The sequence below is a fragment of the Poecilia latipinna genome, unplaced genomic scaffold (assembly GCF_001443285.1).
Source record: "Poecilia latipinna isolate Pla-1442-1.1 unplaced genomic scaffold, P_latipinna-1.0 Scaffold132, whole genome shotgun sequence".
In the NCBI taxonomy this organism is placed as follows: Eukaryota; Metazoa; Chordata; class Actinopteri; order Cyprinodontiformes; family Poeciliidae; genus Poecilia; species Poecilia latipinna.
Window position 1 is genome coordinate 346,948 of NW_015112748.1, and position 24,875 is coordinate 371,822.

General features: G+C 42.0%; 1 protein-coding gene and 1 long non-coding RNA gene across 3 annotated transcripts in view; one reads left to right on the forward strand and one right to left on the reverse strand.

Annotated features, from left to right (window-relative positions):
* Window positions 1-24,875, reverse strand: part of LOC106945178 (uncharacterized) — a 60,581-nt gene that overhangs the window by 16,734 nt on the left and 18,972 nt on the right. The gene's annotated exons all lie outside the window — the stretch shown is intronic.
* znf438 (zinc finger protein 438) overlaps window positions 1-24,875 on the forward strand; it is a 51,153-nt gene that overhangs the window by 14,565 nt on the left and 11,713 nt on the right. The window contains exons 2-3 of one of the 2 annotated variants that reach the window (XM_015028663.1): window positions 20,010-20,110; window positions 23,895-23,966. In XM_015028663.1, coding sequence (XP_014884149.1) covers window positions 23,949-23,966 — 18 coding nt within the window. In that variant the 5' untranslated portion in view covers window positions 20,010-20,110; window positions 23,895-23,948. The remainder of the gene's footprint in view (window positions 1-20,009; window positions 20,111-23,894; window positions 23,967-24,875) is intronic. The other variant, XM_015028664.1, reaches the window with a different exon arrangement.

Consider the following 24,875-nt stretch of genomic DNA (forward strand, 5'->3'; position numbering starts at 1 on the left):
GCTTGTTAGCATGTTGATGACATGCTGTAACAGCTGGAGTTTCACAGAGCAACCCCCACTCAGCTCCTTCACACTAGCCAGCAGCAATTAGCAAACACCTGGTGTAACTGTGCATTAGCTTTAGCTGAGCTCATTATACAAGCTACTTATCAATTAAACGCTGGTTAAGAACGTTGTTAAAGGGTTAATAGTGGAACCATTTTGTGATGTCTTCCTGAAGGCGGAGTTTCAGAAAGGGCATTAGATTTTAAAGAGACAGATTTCCCAGTTTCAAGGCATTAAATTATTAAGTAAAATGTCTTTAAGCCATGTTTAATATATATAGCATTTTTATAACAATTGAAGTTAACATAGTTACTTGATTTTGCTATAAAATGCCACTACGTGCCTGGAAAATACTTAATACTGCCCCTTTAAAAGAGGCATCCAAAAGACATTTAGCCTTTATTGTAATGAAAGGTGTTTTTGCAAAGTATAGATTCATGGGAACTGGGTATAAATGCTAAACCTCATTTCCCTTTCCTCAGTTGTGTTCTGTGTATGAAATGAATGGATTACAAATTTCAACATAATGCTATCAATTTTGTGTTGAGATGTACCACACAGGCACATCACCAAGCAGGCATCATATATTTGTTTTCCTAAAAATACTTACATGTCGGCTAATTAAGGGAATTTCTGGATGAAAACCTAAAGTGCTCCAACAAAACAAAAGTCGAAAAGCTAATTTAGCCCTCTTTTTTTTTTCTTTTTTTTTTTTTTTAAAGCTGATGAATTTATGTGAAGTGCTGCCCAAAGAATTCAAGAGGAGCAGAGTGAGGAACAAGGAAAGTGCATCTCCAGCTTCAATAATAAATGTGGAACATATTGTGGATGGAAAAGGGGAGGATGTGGTTCGGTAATAGTCAGCTGAACGTTTCTTTCTCTGCTAAATTGTTGGGTCTTACTGCATTCGTTTCTAAGAAAAGTTAATGAAAGTTACATGTGAAGCCTAACGACGGACTTTTACAGGACTTAGAGGCTCCGGGCAGCGAAGGTGTGTTATTATGTTAGGCTGCTGAGCATTAGCGTCGTTCCTGTCCGTTTTCCACCTCTTGCAAAGCAACGACATTGAGATTTACAATGTCGTTGTGTGGGTGGAACATAGGAGGTATGATGAGACTGCAGGTTGGAAGCTATAAGATTTGTTTCAAAATGCACTAGGAAGAAAAGACTGCCTCAATGCTCTTGAGCAGGAACCTCGAAGCGGCTAATGACAGATGCTGCCGTGGTTTCGCCCATCAGTTTCGGGGAACTCACAGTCTTCCTTGTAAAGCACCAGCTGAGTGATTAAAGCCTTTAGAAATGGAAGTTGTGTTCTCTTTTAGTCATGAAGAAGTGACAGCTCTTACTATAGGATGTTGCATTCCGGGGCTTTCTGTGGTTTATTTTTTGAAGAGGAACTTTCAAATACACGCTCACAGTAGCAGTTAGTGGAACTTGATTCTTTTTTTTTTTTTTTTTTTGGCAGGGTCTTTTTATTATCTTCAAAAGTTTACAATCTCTAAACACATTATTTAGAGATTGCATTCATTAATAGTTAATGGTGAGCTATTAATGTTGATAAATCTAAACTTCATTAGGCAATTTTACTCTTAGTGTGTTTTTTTGGGTTTTGAAAAAGCTAAAAGGTAGAACAACAATCCAGTAGAATTACTGTATTCATGAAAAGTATACAGTAATTTTAGTCTAGTAACTTTATGTTCTAGACGTCATAAAGTTTGTGATTGTATAATTCATGTTAAATGCTTTTTCCTTCATATAGACTGTTTGCTAATTTATGTCTGGCAGCCTTAGTTTGTCAATTAGCAGCTGACACCAGGGGAACTCGAAGTCATTTTGGGGCTCTGTGTGTTTCTCTGAGTGGAGCTTGTGAATTTGAAACCCAAACCCCACGCTTTGTCGCTCCCCCGAGGCTCCGCCCACTCCAGCTTCGCACGCGGCGGCACGCGCACCATGAACAGCAGAGGGGTGTTCACTTTCACCCCCCTTCCCCCCCACATCATTTAGCTGCCTCTCTAACACAGTCTCAACAACCTCACACACCCCACTCAGTTCATCTCTGTTGCTCTGCCCACCGTCTCCTCAGACTCTCATCTCCCCATGCATCTTCTCTCTTCCAGACACATTTGCCCCCCCCACACCTCTCCCTCCTATCCCACAGCTATGATTTAGGCGTCAGGGTTGCTCCCACTCTCTCCCAGCCCTGGATCAGGTTACCCTGCCATTACTCAGTCGTTCCCCCGGCGAGGGCGCTCCATGTCAGGCGGTGCGGAGCCTGTTAGCTCGCCTCTCCAGAACCTGCAGACTGGCTGAGCCCAACCACAGACGCCCCTGGTCAGTGGAGCCCCTCCAGCCGTGGCACAGGCTCCCTGGAAAATAATCTGCATTTTAGGGCTGCGTTTTCAATTTTTGCTGGGGTTAAGGTGAAATGCGGCACTTGGAGCGTTTAAAAGGCCAGACTTAAGAAGATGCTGCAGTTACAAAGTCTTGCCGTTTCTCCTTGTACCAACTCCCCTCCAACCCCCAAAAAACCAAGATGCCAAGACCATTGGTATGGCTGCGAGCCGCACAACAAGGCCAGCTCCCTGCCTATGCCTCTGATTTGTGGGCCTCATCGTTTTACGGTTATGTAATGTGGGTTCTTTGATGACTTAAACAGCGTGTTAAACCTCCCTCTGTCCTGTTTCTATAAAAGTGAGTGATGCGAGGCCCTGCTGTCCTGTCACACCCAACGCCCATCATGCTCAGCATGTCATCGAAGTGGAGTATGACTCTGCAGAAATCCCTCCCGCCCCCGCCGTCCCCAGTTGGGATGCGTCTCTTTATTACGGCACATAGAGAGAAACGGCCATGTTGAAAGGGAATTTTTGAATCCTGTGATAAACTTTCCTGATCATCATGAATTAGACAGAGAAACAACAGCATCTATCTCTTCCTAAGCCTGTTGAGCCATAACTCCCGCTCTCTGCTATCAGCGAGCTGTCAGCGTCACTGATTTATTCCGGTCGGACGTCCGGACGTCCCGTCTGAGGAGAGGTAGCAAGGCCCGTTCAGGCTAGGCTAACCCGTTCGAATGGAAGGAGGGGGCTCCGATGTGGGCCAGCTGCTTGTATGTGGCTCATCTTATGGCTCATTTTACAGTAATGAGACAGCCAGGGCTAGAGAGCAGAGCTGTTGTGGAGGGACAGTCGGCTCCGCAGCCCAAGGGCCCGTGGGCCTGGCACTGACGGAACAACAGAGCTGACAGCTTGTTTACTCCTGTATGTAAGGGAGGGGATTTAATTTGGCCCAAATGCAGGTTTGGAAGGAACTCCTCTACTTGCTGATGCTCAGATTTAAAAAAAGGAATATTCCAAAAGGATTTCTGGTGTTTGTTTTTTTTCTCAAAAGTTTGAATAATAAACTGAACTTGACAGCGTTGTGCGATAACAAAACCATTGTGCAGTCAAAACTCAGAAAAGAGTTTGTTGTAAATTGATGCTGAAAGCGGAGACACATCTTGATAAATATCAGTTATTGAATCGTGAATTCATAGTTTTTCAGTTATGTTAGGTATAGCTTTAAAAATATTTATCCATTATTGTCACCAAATAAAATGCCAGGGTTTGAACATTTGACTTGTGTGGTGGTGTCATGTGCAGCACCTGTGGTGTTTGATCCTTTATATTCTGTGCGTTGTGGAAACAGTTGACTAGTGGCTTTTCTGACTGTTTCTATCCTAACATGACATACATGGTGTGCAACTCTGTACTGCTGTGGAGAACAGATATGCTTCCACACCAGTATGGTGACCATAAAAAAAAATTCTGACTCTGAGAGTTTTGACATTTTTCTTTTTACAAGTTCAAACTCTTTCAGAGGCAAGTTAAAGTTCAAGGTAATAACTGTGGTTCCGTCAGTGTTGTTTTTAAAGTATCACATTATAAGTGGATGATTGAAACGGCAAAACTTCAGATAACTTCCTCAGTTTTGCATAAAGGTTTTTATGTTCGCTCGAGGAGTTTTTTGGTTTTTCAAAAAAAGAGCTAATGTGCTACAGGAGAGATGCAAGCACATTTGCCGAATAAGTTGTAATGTAGCATTATTTACCTCATATGACTGATCAGCTGTTTCTGCTGCGTCTTCTTGGATAGATGTAACTTTGCCAACGCTAGCTGACATGACAGAACAATTAAAACTTGGCCGATTTCCGAAAGCCTCTCTTCATTTTTCCTAGATGTGCGGGCCATGCTAGTTTGCAACCTCTACTTCCTGTTTTATAGTACAGCCATAAGTTAGGACTCCAAACCTGTACGTTTTGTTTAGACCTATTTCACCACATGGAGATTTGAAAATTTTCTTTTAATACTTTCTAGGACTTATTTTTCCTCTTTTACAGTAAAACATGGATTGCTGCTGCAATCTGTCCCTCACATTCCGGCTTCTTTTCACTTTTGGTTAAATGAGATTAAAATTGAGATTATTCTGTGACAGTAGGCGGTCTAAACTCAAGTTGCCATCTCTGTTGTAGAATACATTCAAGCATCCATCTGTCCATCCACTGCCCTTTTTTGCACACCAAAGCCATTTTCAGGTCATAGTTTTGACTACTTATCAGGGTGAATCAGTCACCTAATTATGTTTAGTTGACTTGAGTCCCCCATTCCACGTCAGGACCTTTCTGTTGACCCCGAGTTCTAAAGAACATGGAATGAAAGGATGAACTGAAAGAGAAGGAATCTTTCTGAAGGACCTGGCGCTGCATGATGCAGTCTGCACACCGCAGACCCAGTTTAACCCCCTAAGCCCTCTGCCGTCTCTTGAGGACGGCAGAGGGCTGTCTCTTGCAGGTCATTGCTTCATTGCTTCTCATGACCTGAAAAGTATCTTGCATCTTTTGAGGAAGTCGTTTCTTTATGTGCACTTAATGTTATCAATCCGTGGCTATATCTACATATTTACAGAGATAAAGAAAAACATTCTCACTCTGAAACCTTGGCACAGCTTCTTGAGAGATCTAAGACTGATACTACACAATTGTAATCCATTATTTGGTTGGTTTCAGTGCACAGATTGCAATAGTTCAGCATGTACCTGTCAGTACTAAATGATTGCCTATTTCCTGCTCGCTCTGGGGGGGGTGGGTTGGTGTAGAGTAATGGCAAGCAGCTGCTTCATCTGGACCGTACCTTTCCTTCTCTTTCCTTTCCTTTTCTTTTTTTTCTCAGCCTGCTGTTCTTGAGCCAGCATGCTTGCCAAAACGCCTACTATTCCTCAAGATTTACGCTGCCTGTTGAAGATACCAACCGCCGTAGGTGGCGTGTAATCACGACGGAGTGAGCGCAAAAGCTCAATCCACTTTGATAGGCGGTGTAACTTGCGTTGGGGCGTTGGACAAGGCCTCGCGAGCAAAAAGAAAGCATCATTGTCCGGCAGGCTCGCTCAACGCCTACTGCTTATGAAAATCCCGTCTCATTCCTTCTGTGGCTTTCCTCTGTGATTAGCTAAATGCCCCCATCGATCCCTCCAAGTTGAGGCACCCGAAGCGAGGGAGCCATATTTATTACATGGTGAGTGGAGCGTACAGGATGTTGCACCGGCTGTCCTTCTTTCATTGGAGAACGATAAACATAAATCTGTAGAATGTGTCCATGTGATATAAACTCCGTAGTGGAAGGGGGGAGGATAGAAGGTGTAGGAAGAGATCTGCTTTTGTTTTACCCAGTCAGGAGAATTAGGAGGCCGGAGTTCTTTGGGATTTGCTGACATTTGATGTGGGAAGGTGAAGAGGGAGAGAGAGAGAAAAGATCCTACCTTCAAAAGTCTTTTCAAGTCGGCAAAGACAGACTTTAAAATCTGCGCCACAGGTAAGGAACTGGCGCTTTTAGAAATCGAGGTAAAGGATGTAAGCGTTTGTGTGGAGCCCCCTCAGCAGAACACAGGGATTTCTGCTAGGGCAGGACATCTTCAACTAATTAAGGAAGCAATTAAGATTCAAATCTTTGCTTAGAGGAGGACACAGAGTTGGCTGTGCTTTCAAATAGGCAAAGTAAAATTCCCCCCCCCAATCCCTATTCATGAGAGAGGCAAATTAAAGCACTCACATCCTTTACTTTTAGTGATGTGTGCTGAGAGTTCACACAGGATATCTGTGATAAAGAGCAGGGCAGCATTAAAAGCTGTGTTTCCATTACAAATAAGTACAAAACTTTGTATTCTGCTAAAGTCAAAGACAAACAATTTTCCAGTTGCAGTGTTTCCATTAAATAAGAAATGCAATAAAAATCACACGCATATACATTTGTTCATGCGATAAGTCATTAAAACTCATGGCACTAATGTAAACATGAGATATACAGATAATCCAACACTGCGCTAGTGCTCATCATCAGCCATCATAGACACTGGAGTCTTGGTGAGGCATTGGAGGGACAGACCTTTTACAGAAGAGTAATTTATTCTGCACTTTCCAATGATAAGCTCAACTTTTGATGAAGTTTTGTCTGATGCCAGCTGTGCTTTGTCCAAGGATGCCAATGTCAACAAATGGGCATTTTTTGATTGGCATACCTTTAGCCTTGCCATTGCCTTCCTACATAATCCTGCTCACTTACCATCTTCCTTCAAAGTTCTCTGTCTGGGATTTCTCCCATTGAGCTGGATTCCTCAGGTAGAGTATCTATTGAGCAGATCAGAAAACAGAAGAAGCTGTGAACGATGATGTAATTTTCTTTTTGTTTTGAAATATTTAGTGTAAAAAGACGCATCAAGTCAGCAAAAAGGTCCGGGTCAGGTTAGTGTTCACTGACCTTTTCCCACTATCACCCTTGAATTTTTGGCTTTTTATAGACTTTGACGTCTTCTTGAAGAGAGGTTTTTCTTTTGTGACCATCTGAAATTGGCAGTGTAAAAATCCCGTCTTAAATGCGGCCTTTTAGGTTACAGTACAGCGTCATCACATTGGCCAAATCACTTCCTCTTTGTTCCTCTCTCATTCTGGAAGGGGTTACTCTCCATGTTTCCTGTGTAATTCCCAGAGCCCCAGCAACATTCTGATTGCTTTCTTGATGTTAAACATTCCCAGGCTCCTATAACCTTTCAGCTCGCCTCCTTCATCCAACACCCGTCCCAGGTGAAAGAGTGGGCGAATTGCCGTTTTTAAGGATAAAATCTTCATTTTTTTCCCCTCTTTACTCACGGGGGGGGGGGATTGGGAGAAAAGGGTACCGGAGGAGCATGGAGCTGTGCGATGGGAAAGTATTCCTGTGTTGCATTCCATTTAGTTGTTGTAAGACTGTGGGAAAGCATATTTTCCCAACCATGGTTCACTTAGGATTGTGTTTTCTTGTGATTCGAGCTGAAGGTTGGGTTGTGAAAAAGCATAGCATCTCCATCTTCCTGGCGAACGCGTCTCCTACCCGGTCACGTACATCCCCACCTCTCTGACATCTGATCGACAGCTGAGTTATGTTCTCCGGGCTGAGTCAGCGCAGGGTCCACGTCGCTCGTAAAGCAGGCAGGGCATATCTGTGTGGAAGGCTGGATTGTGGATGTGACCCCGGAGCAGAGCCGGGACCCACGCGGACTATATTTAGCCCGGCGATGATCATGCTAATTGCCCTCCCAGGCCTAATCATTTCCAGGCTCTGCAGCTCACAAACGACTGGAGGGGAGGCCAAACGCCCACTAACCTCGTGTTACGGGGCCGTCGGCATCAATGGGGCTGTCAGAGCACGCCGCAGACAAGACAAATTAGCACATTACGCTTCCTCCTCATATATTCCCAGATATCCTCTAAGCGGATTGGACTGAATCGTCCAGCATTTCTGTCTGCCTCGTTGTATTAATGGAATATTTTGTACTGCTAATGTAAAACGTCTTGGCAACATTTTCTGTGAGTGACATTGCAAGGCAAAGGCCTCTCTTATGACTAATAAATCCCTCCCACAGCCAGCTTAGCTCCTCGGCATACGGAAAGCACCAGCGCCTCCACCCTCATGAGTCCGTCCAACCACCCACTGGATCCATTCCTGTTCGATTCAACTTGCACCACTTCTACTGTGGTTCCTGTCCTAAGATGTGAGAGGGTTGAGGGGTGAACAGGTTGGTTTGTGCCCACTTTACAAGCTTCCTTCCTCAGTTGGTTCGCCAAAAGCTCTCTGGGAGAGATGCTCATGATCCACCAGCAGTGATGATGTCACACTATGATAGGTTAACACTGATGGGTGGCACATTTACAGCCTGGATTCCACCAGTTGCTTTGAACTTGGAAATAATAGGGGAACAATATCACCTAGAGGAAAAAATGTGCTTCAAAATCTGAGTAAAGCTAGCTTCATTCTCCAAACTATTGGTGATGTTTTCGGCAGCATTTCAGCTCAAATTCAAGCTCATGACCACATTCTCCATTGAGCTCCATCACATTTGGAGGCAAACTGTCTCCTGCCAAAGACGCTCATTGTGGTTGTAAATTCAAGCTAGCTGGGATTATCTGTTTCTCCTTCACAGTTTAACTCTTGAAGCCACTTAAGCTGTAAAAACAAATCCAACACATTGGGTTTGACATAAGTTATGTGTTAGACATTAGGACGAACGTTCAGGTTATTCTCTGAACCTGAGAGAAATATCAACAAGTGATTCAACCTGCCATGTGTGGGGTTAAGCAGATTATAAAGTAGCTGAGTCAAGGGAGTTCAGTGAAAATCTCCCATTTGTATCTTAAAAGTAGCGGGTTGCTTCGTCGCAAGGTGAACTCTGAGCCAGAGAGGAAAGAGGAGAAAGAAAAAGTGAACTGTGTTTGTCAGCTTTTTAAACCCTGAAATTGATTCTTTCTCTCTGCTCTTCATTCCACTGACAGCCTAATCCCTTTCTCCTGTTTCTTTCTGTTATAAATAGAGGTTGCTTTTTTTTCTTTTTGCCTGCGCAACACTTTGTTCTGCTTCTCAAAATTAGCCCTCATGATGAGTCTGCTCTCTCAGCAATCAATTCGCTACGCTGCGTCCCTCCAGAAAGGTTACCTGTGGCAACGTAACTCCGGTTTCGCTTCTCCTGCCAGTTCTTATTCTGCTAATTAAATAAATGGATCTGTCTGGAGAGGTGGCTATAAAAACTGTCGAAAATTCTGACGCTGGATTGTTGCTCAATTTCAAGGCATTTGTCAAAGGGAGGGAAAGTGGCGCGTATGGATGAGGGGTTAGCGTCAAGCCTCGGGGCTAGTTTAATAATATTAGTAGAGATTTGCTTATTTATGAGGCTCTAAGTGATTCATGCTCAGCTCAGGCGATCCATCACAGAGGATCTGGTTAGGTGTAGCGTACTGCAGTGATGCGGCTCGGAAATGCAGTGTTGATCATCAAATTCGCTTGTGATCAGTCACTCAGATCAGGAAGCTGCTGGACAAATCTGGTGATTCGGCTACTTTTATTATTTTCCAGTGTGCAAGTTTCAGTGAATGTCGGCTGTTTTTCATCGCAGCAGGTTGGCCTGATTTCGCCTCCCACCTGCCTCATGCTGTAGCGCTTGCTAACAAGCTCAGCATGCCTGGAATGAACAAGATCAACTGTGTGCGACCACATCTGAAGGTAGAAGTGTTAATAGCTGCTTAGAAAGTCATAAAGCAGAAGGTGGTGCAGTGAACTTCGGAAGTCTTCCGACTACCTCACCAGTTGTAGTATCCTAGTTTCGACACTCTCTTTTACTGTGAAATGCTCAGGTCATCTTTAGATGGCTGAACTCTCCTTCAAGCTTTAGGATGGTGTTGATAATTTTTAACAACAAACGATCCCTGATTTCCCAGCTGTTGATGCTTTAATATGTAGAGGTAAGACCTCCGTGTTTTACTCCTCTGTGTGTAACTCAAAGCGTCGCTATGATTACCTCCCAGGAGAGAACGCCTGGATATTAACATCAATATGCTGAGTAATCTTAAATCTAGCCACATCAGCCTTTGTTGAAGTATGGCCATTTTTAATATACCTGAGAGGTTTCCTTCTGTTTCTGAGTTATCCAGCTCGTGCTGGAAGTGCTTGAGGAATCAAATACATGCATGCACACATTACTGATACATTACAATAAAATATTGATTCTCATTTCATTTATTCCATGTTTTCATTAAGGTTAGAGGAGCACAATATGTTAATCTCAGTCTTCAATACAGTATCATATATAAAGGACTGTTGGATACAATATTGTGGTGAGTATAACATTTCATCTGCAATGTATTAAATCATTGCTTGCCAGTCATATAGAGTGAACCTCCAGTATTTGCAGGGATTATATACCACAGCTGCTAAATCGCTCAAATCATCTAATACTTGAGACCCTCTCTAAAAACGCTTATAACTGCCAATTTTAATAGTTTAAATGCCAAATATACATTAATATGCATTAGCACACCTACTGGGAAAAAGTCTTAGCACTGTGGTAAAAGCTAACATCTACAATCTTCTTTATATCCACTGTTGGTTGCATAACAACATCAATAAATTATACTAAACATTTAAAAGGTATGATTAAATGTAAGCATCAATCGCTGTTTAACTGTAAAATTGCACTGCTTAAGAAATTGTTGTGGCAGTAAATGTCACAAAAATCGTGAAGAAAATTTAAAGCCCATATAATCTGTCCCTACTACAGCCCACACCAGACTGGAAACACTCTTCAACAGCTAGAGTTTTGGGTAAAAATGCAAAAAGTTAGTTGATAACTTGCATTCCTAGTTTTAGGGATACCTCAACAGAGCCAACTAACCAAATAATTAGAAAAATTCAGAGTCCCTATCCAATCTTATAGTTTATCTTAATGGTATCCCATTGGTTGCCTTGTCTGTTCAAAGAAGTCTCACCAGATAGATGCTTAAAGTCTCCAAACACTCACCATCCTACATCATGGAAGTTAGTAAAACTGTGGTGTTTTGTTGAACCACTCTGGTGGACCACACCCTTGTGGTCCTTGATGACCCAGTAATCGCTTAACAGCATTTAAAGCTTCTCACGACATTGTTTTGGTGTTCACTGGTAAATGAAAGGATCCATCAACATAGTCACTCCTGTGAGTTAACCGGTGACTCCACCCTACACATCCAGTGAACAACAATCTTATAGCATCAACTTTTCAGCCCAACTCGGCATGCTTGGAACCCCGGTGAAGTAGGTGCTAAATGCGGGCTGGTACTACGTGTTCTCCTTTACAATGGAGAAGTTGAGTCAGGCTGAGTAGGTACTAGTGGAAAAAGGTAATAATACCGTAATAAATTTTGGTGATATTCTTTTTTTTTTTTCAGTATTTCATATCAGAAGTGGATATTTATTCAGTGATTAACAAACTATTACAGCTATTTCTTTGTGACACCATTGGCTTAAGGCGTCTCATCTTCATTTTATAGTCGGAACTCAACTCAATCTTCTGAATCCTCTTTTTAATGTGCGGATTTAGTTTCCCCTGTCTGCAGGAAGTAATCTCTAACATGTATCTCTGCTTCTGGATAATAATAGAGAGAAATGAAATGCATGTATTTTTATCACACCACCTTGTTTTTTTTTTGTTTTTGTTTTTTTGTTCTGGCAACCATGCAGGTTTACTCTGCGTTGCCAAGATGAGGGGTCTCTGGTTGCCCTGATAGCATTTGTTCCCTTGAGGCCCCCCAGCTTGATGTGGATAAGAACACCAGCCTCGTCCAGAGTCAGATCTCTGGCCAGTTTGAAATGATCCTGTGTTTCAGCAGCCAGGACCTGGTTCGGATATAAAGATCCACTTGCATTTGATTGGATGAGGAGCTCATCGGATGCGTAATATAGCTTTGATAGTGGAGCGCCCCGTTCCTTCTCGTGCGAGTCCGACTCTCTGCTGGCACACATCGGCCGCCTGGATGTACCCTCAGAGAACTAGCCCACCTTTCTGTCCCACCCCCCTCCACCATTCCTTTCCTTTCTCCTTCTCTTCCCTCAGATTTATCTTTCTTCTCCTCCGTCTCCCCTCCCCGACACCTCGTCAGATCCGTGGGGTTAGATCTTTATCGCTTTTCTGCGAGTCCTGTGAGGGGAACCTTGAGGGTCTCAGTGGGATCAATTTAAAAGGGAAGTGCTCGTCTCTTCCCCCTCTCCTTGGCCCTCTCGGCTGATTGGGTCCGCTCGCCAGGAACTCACAGGCTTTTGATCTCAACCACCCCCGTCACCGCCTCCACCCCTGCTCAAAGTTTTTGTTGGAGCTTGGGTCTTGGAAAAAAAAAAAAGAAAGAAAATCTGTTCCACTTTCTGAGAAATCTGGGCCCCATTCCCTTTTTTCTCTTCACCTGTGTTGAGCGGAGGCGCCGTTTTGTAAACCCACTGGGTGGTACTAACAACCCATGGCATGATTGACTTCGCTTTGAAGATGCAAGAGCGATCTATCTCTCCAGGTAAAGGTAGACTGAGGAGGACCTATGCTCCTCAGGCTGCTCTCTTGAACAACTAGTGGGAAGTTGCTGGAAGCAGCAATGTATTATTCACTCTGTGTGGGGAATGGCCGTCTCTGTTACAAAGAGAAGAAAAAGTACAAGGTGGGGCCTGCGAGCGTTCCCATGCAGGGCTGCATTGAAGTCATTCCTCTCCTTGTACAACTTGAACAGTGACCCTGTAGCCAAGGGGGTACCTTCAACTACAAAATCATCCAAGTTGTGCCTGTCCAACTTTCTTAGACAAATCTAGCAAGAATTCCTTTCATAAGAACACAGGTTTCATCTTGGTTTCATCTTGCAATCATTTCTTTTGGTTTTCTTAAAATAGCTCTCCAAAGCAATAAACCCGCTACAGCTCAACAAAACGAATGAAATTACACGTTCAGCTTTTCAGTCCTGTTGTCAGTTCTGGCAAAAACCTCTTGAATTGTACTCTTCTTAGCTGTATTTATGAAAGGTGTGCTACTTTGTACTCCTGACACGTTACTTATTTAAAGCAAAAACGTCATATTAATTCCACTATATTGGAGTCATTTTCTTCATATTGAAATGTTTATATTTTACGTAGTAGCTTCATGTTTAGATTCTGTTTCGTTTATGTCTGAAAATGTTTACTCAATAAAACTTAAAATCCTGAAAATTAATAATAATAATAAAAAGATTAAAATTAAGTTTTGGACCTTGACTTTATACAGCTCACTTTAACTTTAGTTTACTTGTGTTTATAAAGGAAGACATTTTGTAGGTCTAGACCGGAAAGTAATCATGTTGTCCAAGCTTAAGTGAAGAGTCCTTCTGATATTTTAAGGTTAGAGCAGCTTGTAGTCACAGGGAAGCAGTAGTTGGCATAAAGTGTAATTTTCTTTGCTCATATGATGTAAACGCATGTCATAAAAAAATTAGCTAATCTTTAGTTTTTCTGGACCTTTGGTTGTTTTTCTAACATAATGGTGGAGAAGTCCCGCTGCTCTGTTGGAATGTATACACTTTAGTGTAGGTGTGTAGCTTTATGGTTGTTGACCGGGTAAGAACCTAGAACAGTCTGAGATACACAGGTTGTTTTCTCACTGCATTTTAGGGGTGAATGTTAATGGAACTGAACAGAAATCAAACTTCAGTCAAAGTTAACTAATTTCTTTCTACTTAACTCTGCTAAAATTATCACATTATTCTGTTGTGCTGTCAAAGGAAGCTGTCTTGGTTGACCTGTTTAGTTCAGAGATGACTCCCCACAGGGACATTCCTATTTTATAAATGATAAAAACGTGCTATTAATAGCAAAAGCGTAGAAAAAGTTGTGCAATACTTCCAGCCTTGTTTAGTTTTCACTTCAACAAGTGAAATTTCCTCTATATTATACCTCCTTGTGACAAAGGTGGCTGGCAGAGGTCAGGTTAGGGCAGCAGAAGGTCTCCATCTGGGTCTGTCTCCCTCCTGCTCCTTGTCCTCCCCCCTCCTCTGTCTCCTGCAAGGTCACCAGAGGTGACACCAAAGTTTTTCTTGTCCTTCCTCACTGACCTCTCATCTCTTAGGGGGGGAAAAACACCCATCAAGAGTCTGAATTAAAATTCCAGGTAAACTTAGCCAAACTGGCCTTCAGGTTTCTCCTGCCTTGGTCCGACCACATAGAGAAAGAACCTAAAAGTTCAAAGAGTGCTCAACTTTCAGTTTCTTGTGTAGAAAAAGCAGCACCCTGAATTTCCAGGGCCTTTGGGTCCCTCAGTGATGACATCATTTGTGTGCTTGTGCACTAATTGAGGTTTAATGCTAGAGTAGAGTGAGCAGGGCTGTAATTTTCCTGCCCTGGCCTGGAATAGAGACGAGTGCTTTTCATGTGGTCTAGGCTAATTTAGGCTGCAGTGCAGCAACTGTGGAACACCTCATACTTTAGTCCCTCACAGGCTGCCAAGAAATAAAAGAAATATGGAAAATCAGCCTGTTTATAAGGTAATGTCAAAGACTTGGCACTACCTGCACTTCTACCGATGGCAGAACTGACTTAAAACGGTGAGGTTGAAGTCTGTAAACCCCAAATGGGACTTAAGATGGGTTGACATTTGTTCAAAAAATCAAAAATGTACGGAAAGAAGAGTTAAAGACTGTATTAATTATAGAGTTTAGCTATGCTAACAAAGCTTTTAAATACAGTTCAAACATCAGATAATGAGCTGCATTCATCAATTAATTTTGCTCAGTTTGTACAGGGAAACATTTATGTACATTGATATTTGTTCTTTCACCAAGACAAACACTCAAATCCATAACCAGACCGTCAGACCTCTGACTGTTCTTTATACCGCCATGTCAGACCTTGTGTCAACATCAGGTCTGTTTGAAGTGGAAAGCCTTAATCATGTGTAATCACCAACATCTCTAGGTTGTGACTAACTGCAAAGGGGAGGACTAGTGGAAGGGTAGGGGACACCTTCAAAACCTGCAGAGACACTCAGTATGATAGTTTTAGGTAAAACTAATACTTCATCAAACAAAAGTCTAAGTGTTGACAAAATCAACTTCATGTGGTCCAGGTTGACTAACAGAAAAGTCACACACCCAGGAGCTCTAGTCAGATTTGGGTATAAATTTGCAGATTGGTCGACCAGAGATGGGTATGTAAACAATGTGATTTACTGGCAGGTCTGGAACCAACGTCAAAAGGGCAACATGAGCCGAGGGATGTGTTACAGACAGTTACCAGAGCATCCAAAAGTCAGTCAGAACACTTGCGAAGGTCTCCAGACATGGAAGGATGCTACATAGGTGCAACAGACAACATTAGTAGCTCTTGGTGGATTTTTAATGGGGGGGGAGGGGGGGGTGTAACAATTCTGGTATACATAAACCCAGATGGTCGTATGGTGCAATTCTCTAATGTGTGGGGTCTACAGATGTCACAGTAGCATGATGCATGTTGGTGGGACAAGACGCGGACCACACAAATGCCTCGTTTCCCCAGAGTGGTACGGCATGAGTCGTAATGGTATTTTGTCAATTTTAGTTGCAAAAGTGGCTCATGCAACTGACCCAAACCACATCTTTTCTCGGCACCTTTCAGTTGTATGTTTATATTTTACAACTGAAAGTTCAACACGGTTAGGATGGAGATACTGGCGTCACACAACCAGTAGCTCCGTGCAACAACCTTACTTCTTGTGCTTTTTGCACCATTTCATCTTTTTGTAGTTTTAGTTGTTTTACCTTTTATTCATGAAGGAGCCGTCTGCCACAAGATGGCTATTTGTTGTTTTGAGCCAAGGCAGCAAACTAACATGGAGCTGACTTCTTCAGCAGATAATAGGAAGGGTGAATGTATTCCAGCAAAGTTCCCCTTGTTTTATCTTTTTGAGCAGGTTGTGATGCACCATAACTGTTTGCAGTTATGGTGCATTTGGAAATGTTGGTAACCTATTGGAGACATTCTCCATAGAATGAATCGAACAAGCAAACTCTGGTCCGCCTAAAAACCCCGGTCACCATTTGGTTGAAGTGAACTCAGTGCAGTTCAAATTCAAATGTGAATGCCAAACGGACTACAGCACAGGCCATTCTGGGTAAATACAACCAAAACATACGTGTGTGACACTACTCCATTTTTGGTCGTATTTTTCAAATAAGGAAGTTGCACTCATGTCTTCTTCCTGGTTTCCTCCAGTAGAAACTGGTGGTTTTTGGTGCAGCGCCCCCACGGACGAGGAGGGGAACAGGTTGCTCAAAGAATTTACTTCATTTGACAAAGTACAATGTGAAAGTGAAACACACCAGCTATATAGTAAATGTTGCAATTTTGGTTCCCAATCAAACCTAGTCTGTTGGTGTGACAACACCTGCAGAGATCGCTGCATCTGTATATATATTTCATAACATCACTGCATTTCCATTAACCCTAAAATTGTGCAAATTTGAATTACGAAAATGGAGATACAGCAATATTGAAGAAAAAAAAAACCTCATGTTCTTCGATAAAATGTTTGGCGGCGTGTTAAAATTAGCATGGTTCGCAAAACTGCAATGGAAACACTTTTTCATCACGAGTCATCGGATGTGACAACTGGTGGTAAAGACAATGAAGACATCAGGAAGTGGAAGGAGAATGATGGTGTGATGTGTTTTTTATTAACTTATCGCGTGAACAAACTTATTCACATGTAATTTTAATTGCATTTCTTATTTAATGGAAACACAGCAATTGCGAGATTGTGTTTTTTTGACATTAGTGGCATATTGACAAAGATTTACACATATTTATAATTGAATAACGGCTACTGATTAGCTATCAGATATATTATTACAGTCACCAACCAAAATAAGCAGCAAATGTCATTGTCAGTTGAGTACCAGCACCCCTGTAACCTACAGTATCTGTTGTGTGTGATTTTTCTTTTTTTTTTTTTTTGTAGAAAGTGTCTGCTGACTAACCTTTAGCACATGCGTGCCCTCAAACACACACACATCCTTTTGTACCACTCAGGGCCTGGCTGTCCTCTGCTTTTGCCAAAGCCTGTTAACTCCAATTGAGGCAGTAGAAACTGGTAATGAATCCTGTCAGGGTTGACATAACAACCTGCTCACCACTGGTCCCTGCAGTCGGACTCTTTCTGGAGTCGTCTCTGTTCTGAAATCAACAGTTAGGATTAGTTTGGGGTTCACTGCAAAACTGTATGGCCTCAAAGTTAAAGTATGAAAAATTATGTTTATTTTTAATGCTGGCATATACAAGCAGACTTATTCTTATTCTACTTTGAAGTCTATTTTTTTCATCTTTCTTCAGTGTCATGGGGTATTATAAGTTAAGCTTTCTTTGAGGGCAGTTTAGGTGGGATGTGTGAATGCGCACTATGATAATTATGCTGGAATAAGACTTTTTGTACTCCTTAAGTATGTGTAAAAATGCATCTTTCTTCTTTTTAGCTATGCCATGAGACGGATCTGGCATAAACTGCTGTGCCGTGTTCTGCATTTAACTAGGAGGCTAATATTTGTTAAGTTAAGCAGGAGTTGAGCGTTTTTTCCCCATTTGTTCCCATCATGTCTCGTTATTATCAGCATGTTTAAAGCGGATGACTTGCTGTGTTTTCTCATTTGAATTTGTGGATCTGAAAAAAAAGACACCCCGTCACAGTCGTGCATCACATGGCCTGAGCTTCTATTTCTCAATAATTCATCCAGACAACTAGAATGATTGTTCTATGAATATGCACTAAAAATTCCTTTCCTGTGCTCTTTCTCTTTAGGTTTGTACAATTTTTGTGTGTATTTGAGTGTGTGTGCATGTGAACAAATATACAGTTGTGTGTACGCAGCTCTTTTCTGCCAGAAACAAAGGAGGTGTCAGGGCGAGTTAGCCCCCTCCACACACACACGCGCACACACACGCACACAACTGAACACCAACAGGGCTTAGGGATGCACCACAGGTTCTGCTGAGTTGCGCATGAGCCGCGGTGTCTGCCTCTTCGTCTCCGCTCCCCCCTCTTCCTCCTCCACTCCTGAGTTGCTCTAACAAGGTTGTTGGAAGAGGATAAGGCGTGTTAAATGAATAATTTACACAGAAGAGCGCTCCTTATTTATTTAATACGGCTGAATGTGACTGAGTGGGCAGCATGCGTCCCCAACTGCAGAGACGCTGTTGGCTAAACGAGCTCTCACTCAGCTTAATGGAGGGCCAAGGCGACAGGCATTTAGAGCGAGTAAGGGGCTGCAACGGAGAGTTTGTTCTGTGCATCTCTGAGTGTTTGCATTCTCAAAACGGGCCACGTACAGCTGAGCTAGTGTGTGAAACCACAGAGCTGCTGTCTGCTGTATTCTCAGGGTCAATACACCATGCCTTCAAAGAGTCCAGGTCAGATTAGAGCTAGAAATGCAACCGATATTTATACCTGAAAGAAATTCTAGATCGGCTATCGGTGATTTGAAAGGTTTATTGCAGTTTATTTTACAGTGTTTTACCGAGGTAGTCAAACTGTTGTTTTTGTCAGTTTCAGTTTCTTTATCATTTATTTTCCATTTTCTGTTCTACTCCTAACTGCACTGACTGAACTGGTTAAAGTTGTTGTTTTTATATGTTTGTAACTTGTGAAGCTATTGGTGTATTTAAGTGTGCTGTACTGGTGCAGCGTTGTCAAGTTAATTTGTAATTCATTACATTTTTGTCTGTTTTTAAAAAAAAGAAACATTATAAGTTAATCCAGCACTGATTTTTTGCATCAGATCTGTATCGGTCGATACTAAACCTCAGATATCGGTGTAGGAAGTGAAAAGGTGGATTGGTGCATCCCTGTTTAGAGCCTCTCCCCAATCTGAAAATACTTCCTGAAATGTATGGGGTAGCTTAATGCTTATATAATAGTGGCTAAAATCTTTTTTTATCCTACTGTATGAGGCTCTTAAAAAATGGAAGAACATCTTTAAAATTCAAGGGTTTTACCTGTTTAAATATATGTTGAATAAGTTATTACATGAAGGAGTCTGTGGTTTGTGGTTTTGTTTACTTGAGGTTAGATTAATTTTAGACCCTAGTATGGAAGAGACATAAAAAAACAAATGAAAACCCTGCACACTTTTGTTTTCTGTGACTACATAAATACAACACTGTCAATTATTCTGTTCATGTACATAAAGTAACATTTATTGATGAAAAATCACACATGGCTAAATAAATTTACTACTATAAGCAATGTAGCCAAAAGAAACAACAACAGAATAATGTGACTCGTTATGTGGTTGGATCAGTGGAAGGGTTGGATCTGAAGTTCAAACCCTTCAGATGGTCACCATTCCATCTAAATAACACAAATTACAATTGGAAAATTGTTCCTTTCAGTATGCTGATTTTGGGATTTGTTCATCATGTTCACAGAGAGTGCTGTCTTTAAGATCTCTTTTACAATTTGAAAAGAAAAGTCCACGTTCATAAATAAAGTGACATGATGCATACATGCTGCACGGATAAAATAACTGGAGTTTAGCCCATCAAAATACAACAAAAAAGTCACAAGCATAGGTTGAAATCATATTTTCAAAAATGCATTTAGCCCTCTAACTCCAATAAGGTCTATAAATGTAACTAATCAGTTACCTCTAATTGTTGTCCATAAAAAAATAATCAAATACAAGCCTTTGAAAAAGAAACTGTTGAGCAAAAACAAAAAAATGGGGCAATTTCACAGAGAAACTAAAACTAAATAGACTGCCTTTGTTGCATCACTTTGACATAATCAGCCTTTTAATGCGGCCTTCCAAGGAAAAAGGCCCAGAACTTATACTCTCCCTTCAAATAATTAACCTCAGCTAGTTTCTTTAGCTCTACGTAACAGTTTGATTTAAAAACGAAAGCGAACAGTGATTGTTAGCTAAATGAGATATACATTGGAAGTATATCTACTGTACTTCACAACTGTGTTTTTGCCCACTGTGCTATGTGACAAACTCGGGTGAAAATTTTGTTTTTAGTTTAAAACTATTTTACTCCAGAGTTTCAGGGCTTCACTCTGGTGGTATTTTTTATTATTGTTATTTTTTTAATAACTGTTGCTAACATTGTTTTGTGTGTTACCAGGGGGAGTGTGGTGCGTGGGGGACAGGACCACTACCGGGGCACCACCCAGAGAGAGGAGGGGAGGGGCAGCAGCAGCTGAGGAAGGAAGAGTCTTTCACCTGGTAAATGCTTTGCTTAATATACTTGGAGTTGTTCATCTTACTTATACACCTTGTATGAATCTTCTATGTTTTCCTGTAAGACTGAAACATGACATGTCAATGACCATATGATCTAGAGGTGCTATTGTGCAAAATTCATGCATAAGATTTTTTTCCCAGTAGAAATTAAGATCATCATCTTGAAAAAGTCCTTCCCATTCTGTCTCTGCCATCTTCCTGCTGTGGACAGAGGCAGCCCCTCTCAGCAGGAGCCATCATTCGCCACAGCTTCTGTGTGTTCCCCAAGAGAATAAAGTCCCACAGCTCACATTGACCTCATTATAAAAATAGCTCATCTATCCAGCAATCCCAGTTTCCTTTTTCTCCTCAGCCTTGAATATGGGACTGATCCATCCTACCTGCTGCTCCCTTGTCTCTCTATCAGTGTTTTCATCAGACTTAACATGAGATTAAAGCTTATGCAAGTGCTTGTAATAGTAAAATTTCTCCTAACCCTGCCATGCCCAATCTGGCCTTAATCTGTGATGCCTTTTAATCATGAAGACCTCTGCGCTACAATTCAGATTGTTTGCTTGATCTGTTCCCTTTGTCTCCTGGTTAAGGAGCTAGCGTTATTTATTTTTTTTCTTTTTGAAAATGGAAGCTAACCGTTTCTGTCATATTAAGCAGTGTTCATGTCTGTTTAATTTAACAAAAGCTTCAGTGGTCGTTCTTATTCACAGCTGGCTTCTATTGTTCCAGATTCTATTCGCTACTGTTTAAGTGACTCACGAAAGAAGACAAAGCAGGATGCTTTATTATAGAATTTAGCAAAGAATGAGAAAAGTTGGCCAAAAACCTGAGGCTGTTTAATTTGTTTAAAGTTAACAACATTGTTAATGATAGTTACCAAAATTGCAACATTTCTTCCAGTTTCAGCTGGTGTATCTCGCTTTCACATTCACTGTGTCAAATGAACCAAACCTTTTGAGCAATCTGTTGTCCTCTTCGACTGTGATGGTGCTGCACCAAGAACTCACGCAAAGGAAACACACAACCTTCTTCATGAAATGTAAAAAAAAATGGAGTAGTGTCAAATTTTAGTGGTTGTGGGATTTCATTTTTCATCTTCGGCAAAAAACCACAAGGCATTTCTCCCGCTTGTGTGTGTTTTTGGTAGCATTTACCCAGAATCCCCTGCGTTTTGGTCCGCTTCCTACTTTTGGAGTGGTTTCCGGTCCACTCACATTCACATATACATTCAAACTGCACCAGAGTTCACTTAAACCGAACTAAGACTTAGGTTTGTAGGCCAACCAGAGCTTGCTTTTTTTGGTCTGCATCAGAGTTCGACTATGCATTCACACCTCCCCAAACAAACTTTCTAAAACTGGAGTTCCATTAAAGCAGACTAAACAGGGCTAGTGTGAATACACCCTGAAATACTTTTAAACCCTTGTCTTCTTTTGATGAACTCAATGTTCTTAGTCCTGTTAGCTGAAAGTTTTGTTATACGTCCACTCATTTGGCAGTAGGCTTCATAGGCAACACTCATGGTAGAAAAGATTGAACGTTTCCATTCACATCCGACAAAATACCAAAAGGATTTTAAAAATAAAAACCACATTTTTTGTGTGTCTTGTAACACATCCCCCATTTCAAGACCCATTTAGAGAACTAAGCAAACACATTTGCTCCTTAAGCTGTCTTTAAATATTTATCTTGCATAGTGTTGTCAAAGTTACCAGCAAGTGTGAGCAGGCGTGTTTGTTCCCATCTTTCCTCTGTCTCATCTGTTTATCCAGCACCTAATTCGACAGGAAGAGGTCATTTCCTGTTCATTGGGAACAAGCTGGTTTGCATTGACCTGCTTTTAGATGCCCATGCTTCACCTTAACAAGAGAAGAACTGTTGGATTCATCTGCATAATCGTTTGATCTTGACAGAGCCGGCGTCATTAAGAACGTTTTCACACCGCTCAGTACGGTGCTACCTGTGTTCTGAAGTTTGGGGTGAGACCAGGACCACTCTTGCCTGTCCTTCACCGCTCTGTTGCTTTGTGTGCGTCTGTGTTGCCTTGCCCTCTTGGGGCAACGTTCCCCTCACCTGCACCCCCTCTTATCTCATCTCTTCTCCTCCCCAACTTTGCTGTTTATCCGTCTCAGGGCTCGTCACGTCCCTGAACCTGCTCTAATTAGCATCCCACACAACACTGTTTATTTACCCAGGTACCTTCAGACGTGGAGGGAGGTGAGAATGAAAGAGCTGAGGGGGAAAAACCGAGAGAGAGAAAGCTGGAAGGAGAGAGGGCTGGGAACAGGAAGAGAGAGAGAAACTGTGCAGACAATCAAAGAGCTGTGAGACTCCCTCATTCCGGATGAAGGGTGTAATGATGGTTAGAAAGACATGATGCTCAGAGTCGAGAAAGTGAGAGACGGATAAGTTTCCCGCCTCCCCATGCCTCCCCTCTGCCTTTTCCAGCGTTTCATCTGAGACGCAGAGTGCCTAAAATTAGCAATTTGGCAGCTTCCTTCCTTTCTTCCTCCCTTCCTTCCGGGGGAGCCATTAGCGTTCTTCCATTACATTGAGAAATCTTTAAGGTGGGACTGTGAGTGTAGATGTTTTCTTAGAGTTCCTGTTGGAGTTGGAGCAAAATCCACCTCGGTGTACGTGTATGACAGAAAACTCTTTAAAAAATAAAATAAAAACACTCTTGAGCTTAAAGTCACATCAGCCATTCTGACAGTTCTCTCCGTAGTTCGCTAGAGTCCAAAAGCCATCCTTTCCAAGCTGATGGATGCCCGTGACTGTTTCTCATCTGTGCTTGAATTTCTTTACTTTATTCATCCCAAAATGAAATTAAATGTTGTTGTAATTCATATCATTCCAAAATTCTTCAAAGAGTCCTTGTGAATTGTGATGCTGTGAGCAGGAAGGAAATCCGGTAGCGGTCGGTCTTGCAAAAATCCGAAGAAGCCTCTTACCAAAGACGCTGTTGGTGGAAGACAGTCCCATGAGTGTCATGACATGCCAACAGCTCAAGATCAAGGCAACAGAGATGATACTCCACAGTAACACATTCTGGAAGACATTGATTGTTGGCAAGCTCTGCTAATCTATCTCATTTTCTTTTGCCGCTCCTCTTTAAATCTCTGTCTGGCTGTTTGGTTTGAAACTCGGGGAGAGAAACGCTGAAGTAAGGGATACAACTCTTGTCCATTAGGATTGGTTGAAGAGATGTTTCTGCTCTGCAGCACAATTCTAGAATTCAAGTGATTCTTGATTCTGCAAGTCCACCTTTAATCAGGCTCAGGCTTTCAGGTCTGGAGCCTGGTTTACATTGGATCAGGTTAGTCTGAATAGCTTTTTTCTTCCTAATTAATAAAACTATCATTTGAGAACTGCATTTAGAATAGAGTTTGTTTGATCTGCAAGGCATTTTAAGTGTCAAAACAGCAAAACAGAACAAACATCTTCTCAGCTCTGGATATTGACAAAGATTGACATCTTTTGATATCAAAAGATTTTGTGATTACATAAATATTGAGTTTGCCTTTTGAGATATAAAAAAAGACATGTCTCATTTCTCTGGTATCTGGTTTTACCCCTGCCTACATTTCCCTTCAAATTGAGGTAATTATTTTGTGATCCATTGCCTTCAAAATCTTGTTTGCTTCCTGTTTTGTTTTCTAATTCTCCCTCCTTTTTTTAGTCTTGTGCATTATTTCAAACGCTTTTAAGATGACATCCTACCCAACCTGGGCTCAGTCCATTTGTTGTTCATTTTCCGTTTCTGTGCCATCAGGCGGGATAGACCTGTCGTCATACCCTGCATCTTTCCTGTTGCACAAAGGACTAAATGTCATCCTGCCCATCAGTGAGTTTAATTTTTCTCAGAGAGGCCTTCTCCTTGATGCACTTTTCAGGTTGATAGTTTCAATTCGAGGTGCACAGATTGCAGTTTTCTGATCAATCCAATATATGCGCTTCCTGATGCCTGCTCAGTTTAACTTCTTGGAATTTCCTTTTCCTTTATCCTATTCTCCCCCCCTCTTCTATTTTGTGCTGCGACTCTTTAGTGCTGTTTGACCTATTCAGTGGAGTCCAAATGTCACCGTCAAGGGAAAGGTCACGTAAAGGTTTAGCACCGAGCTAAGTCTGAATGGCTAATACAGTCCTGGCTGCCTGAGGGCGTGGTAGTCGAGGGGGTTGGGGCAAGTTGACACTTGAGACCTTGAACACACACCTCTCCATGCTTACACACACTCGAACACACCGCTGTCGCCTCCGCTCCAGTTCAGTGCCACTCAGCTGCGAGCCAGCAGATATGTGACGTTGGCGCACGCGACTCTGCCTGCATTCGCTCGGATGATTGGGAACGTTTCAGCTTCCCCTGGAATGACACATGCCCTCAACACGCCTCCCGTTGGACGCCAGGTCAGAGGTCATCATTCGTCAGAGGTTTATAGGATCCTGCCTGCAAATGGCAAGGTCCAATTTGACATCGGTGCTAAAGCGTCCACTTCAAAATGTGTCTGCATGGAGTTTTCTGTCCTGCCTAAAAATACTTGTCACGATAAATGTGAAGATAAGTGCAATCATTTCCCCGTTTCGGTATCCTGGCCCGGTCCCATTTTTGTGTTTCTGTATGAAAAATCACAGGTCAGATGTGGGATTTCTGTATCGATTAATCAGCCTCCTCATGCAGGGGGCAGCAGCTGGATTCTAATTGGAATGGATTTCTCCACTGCATTGATTTGCAGTGGAGGAGTGCAGGTGACAGTAG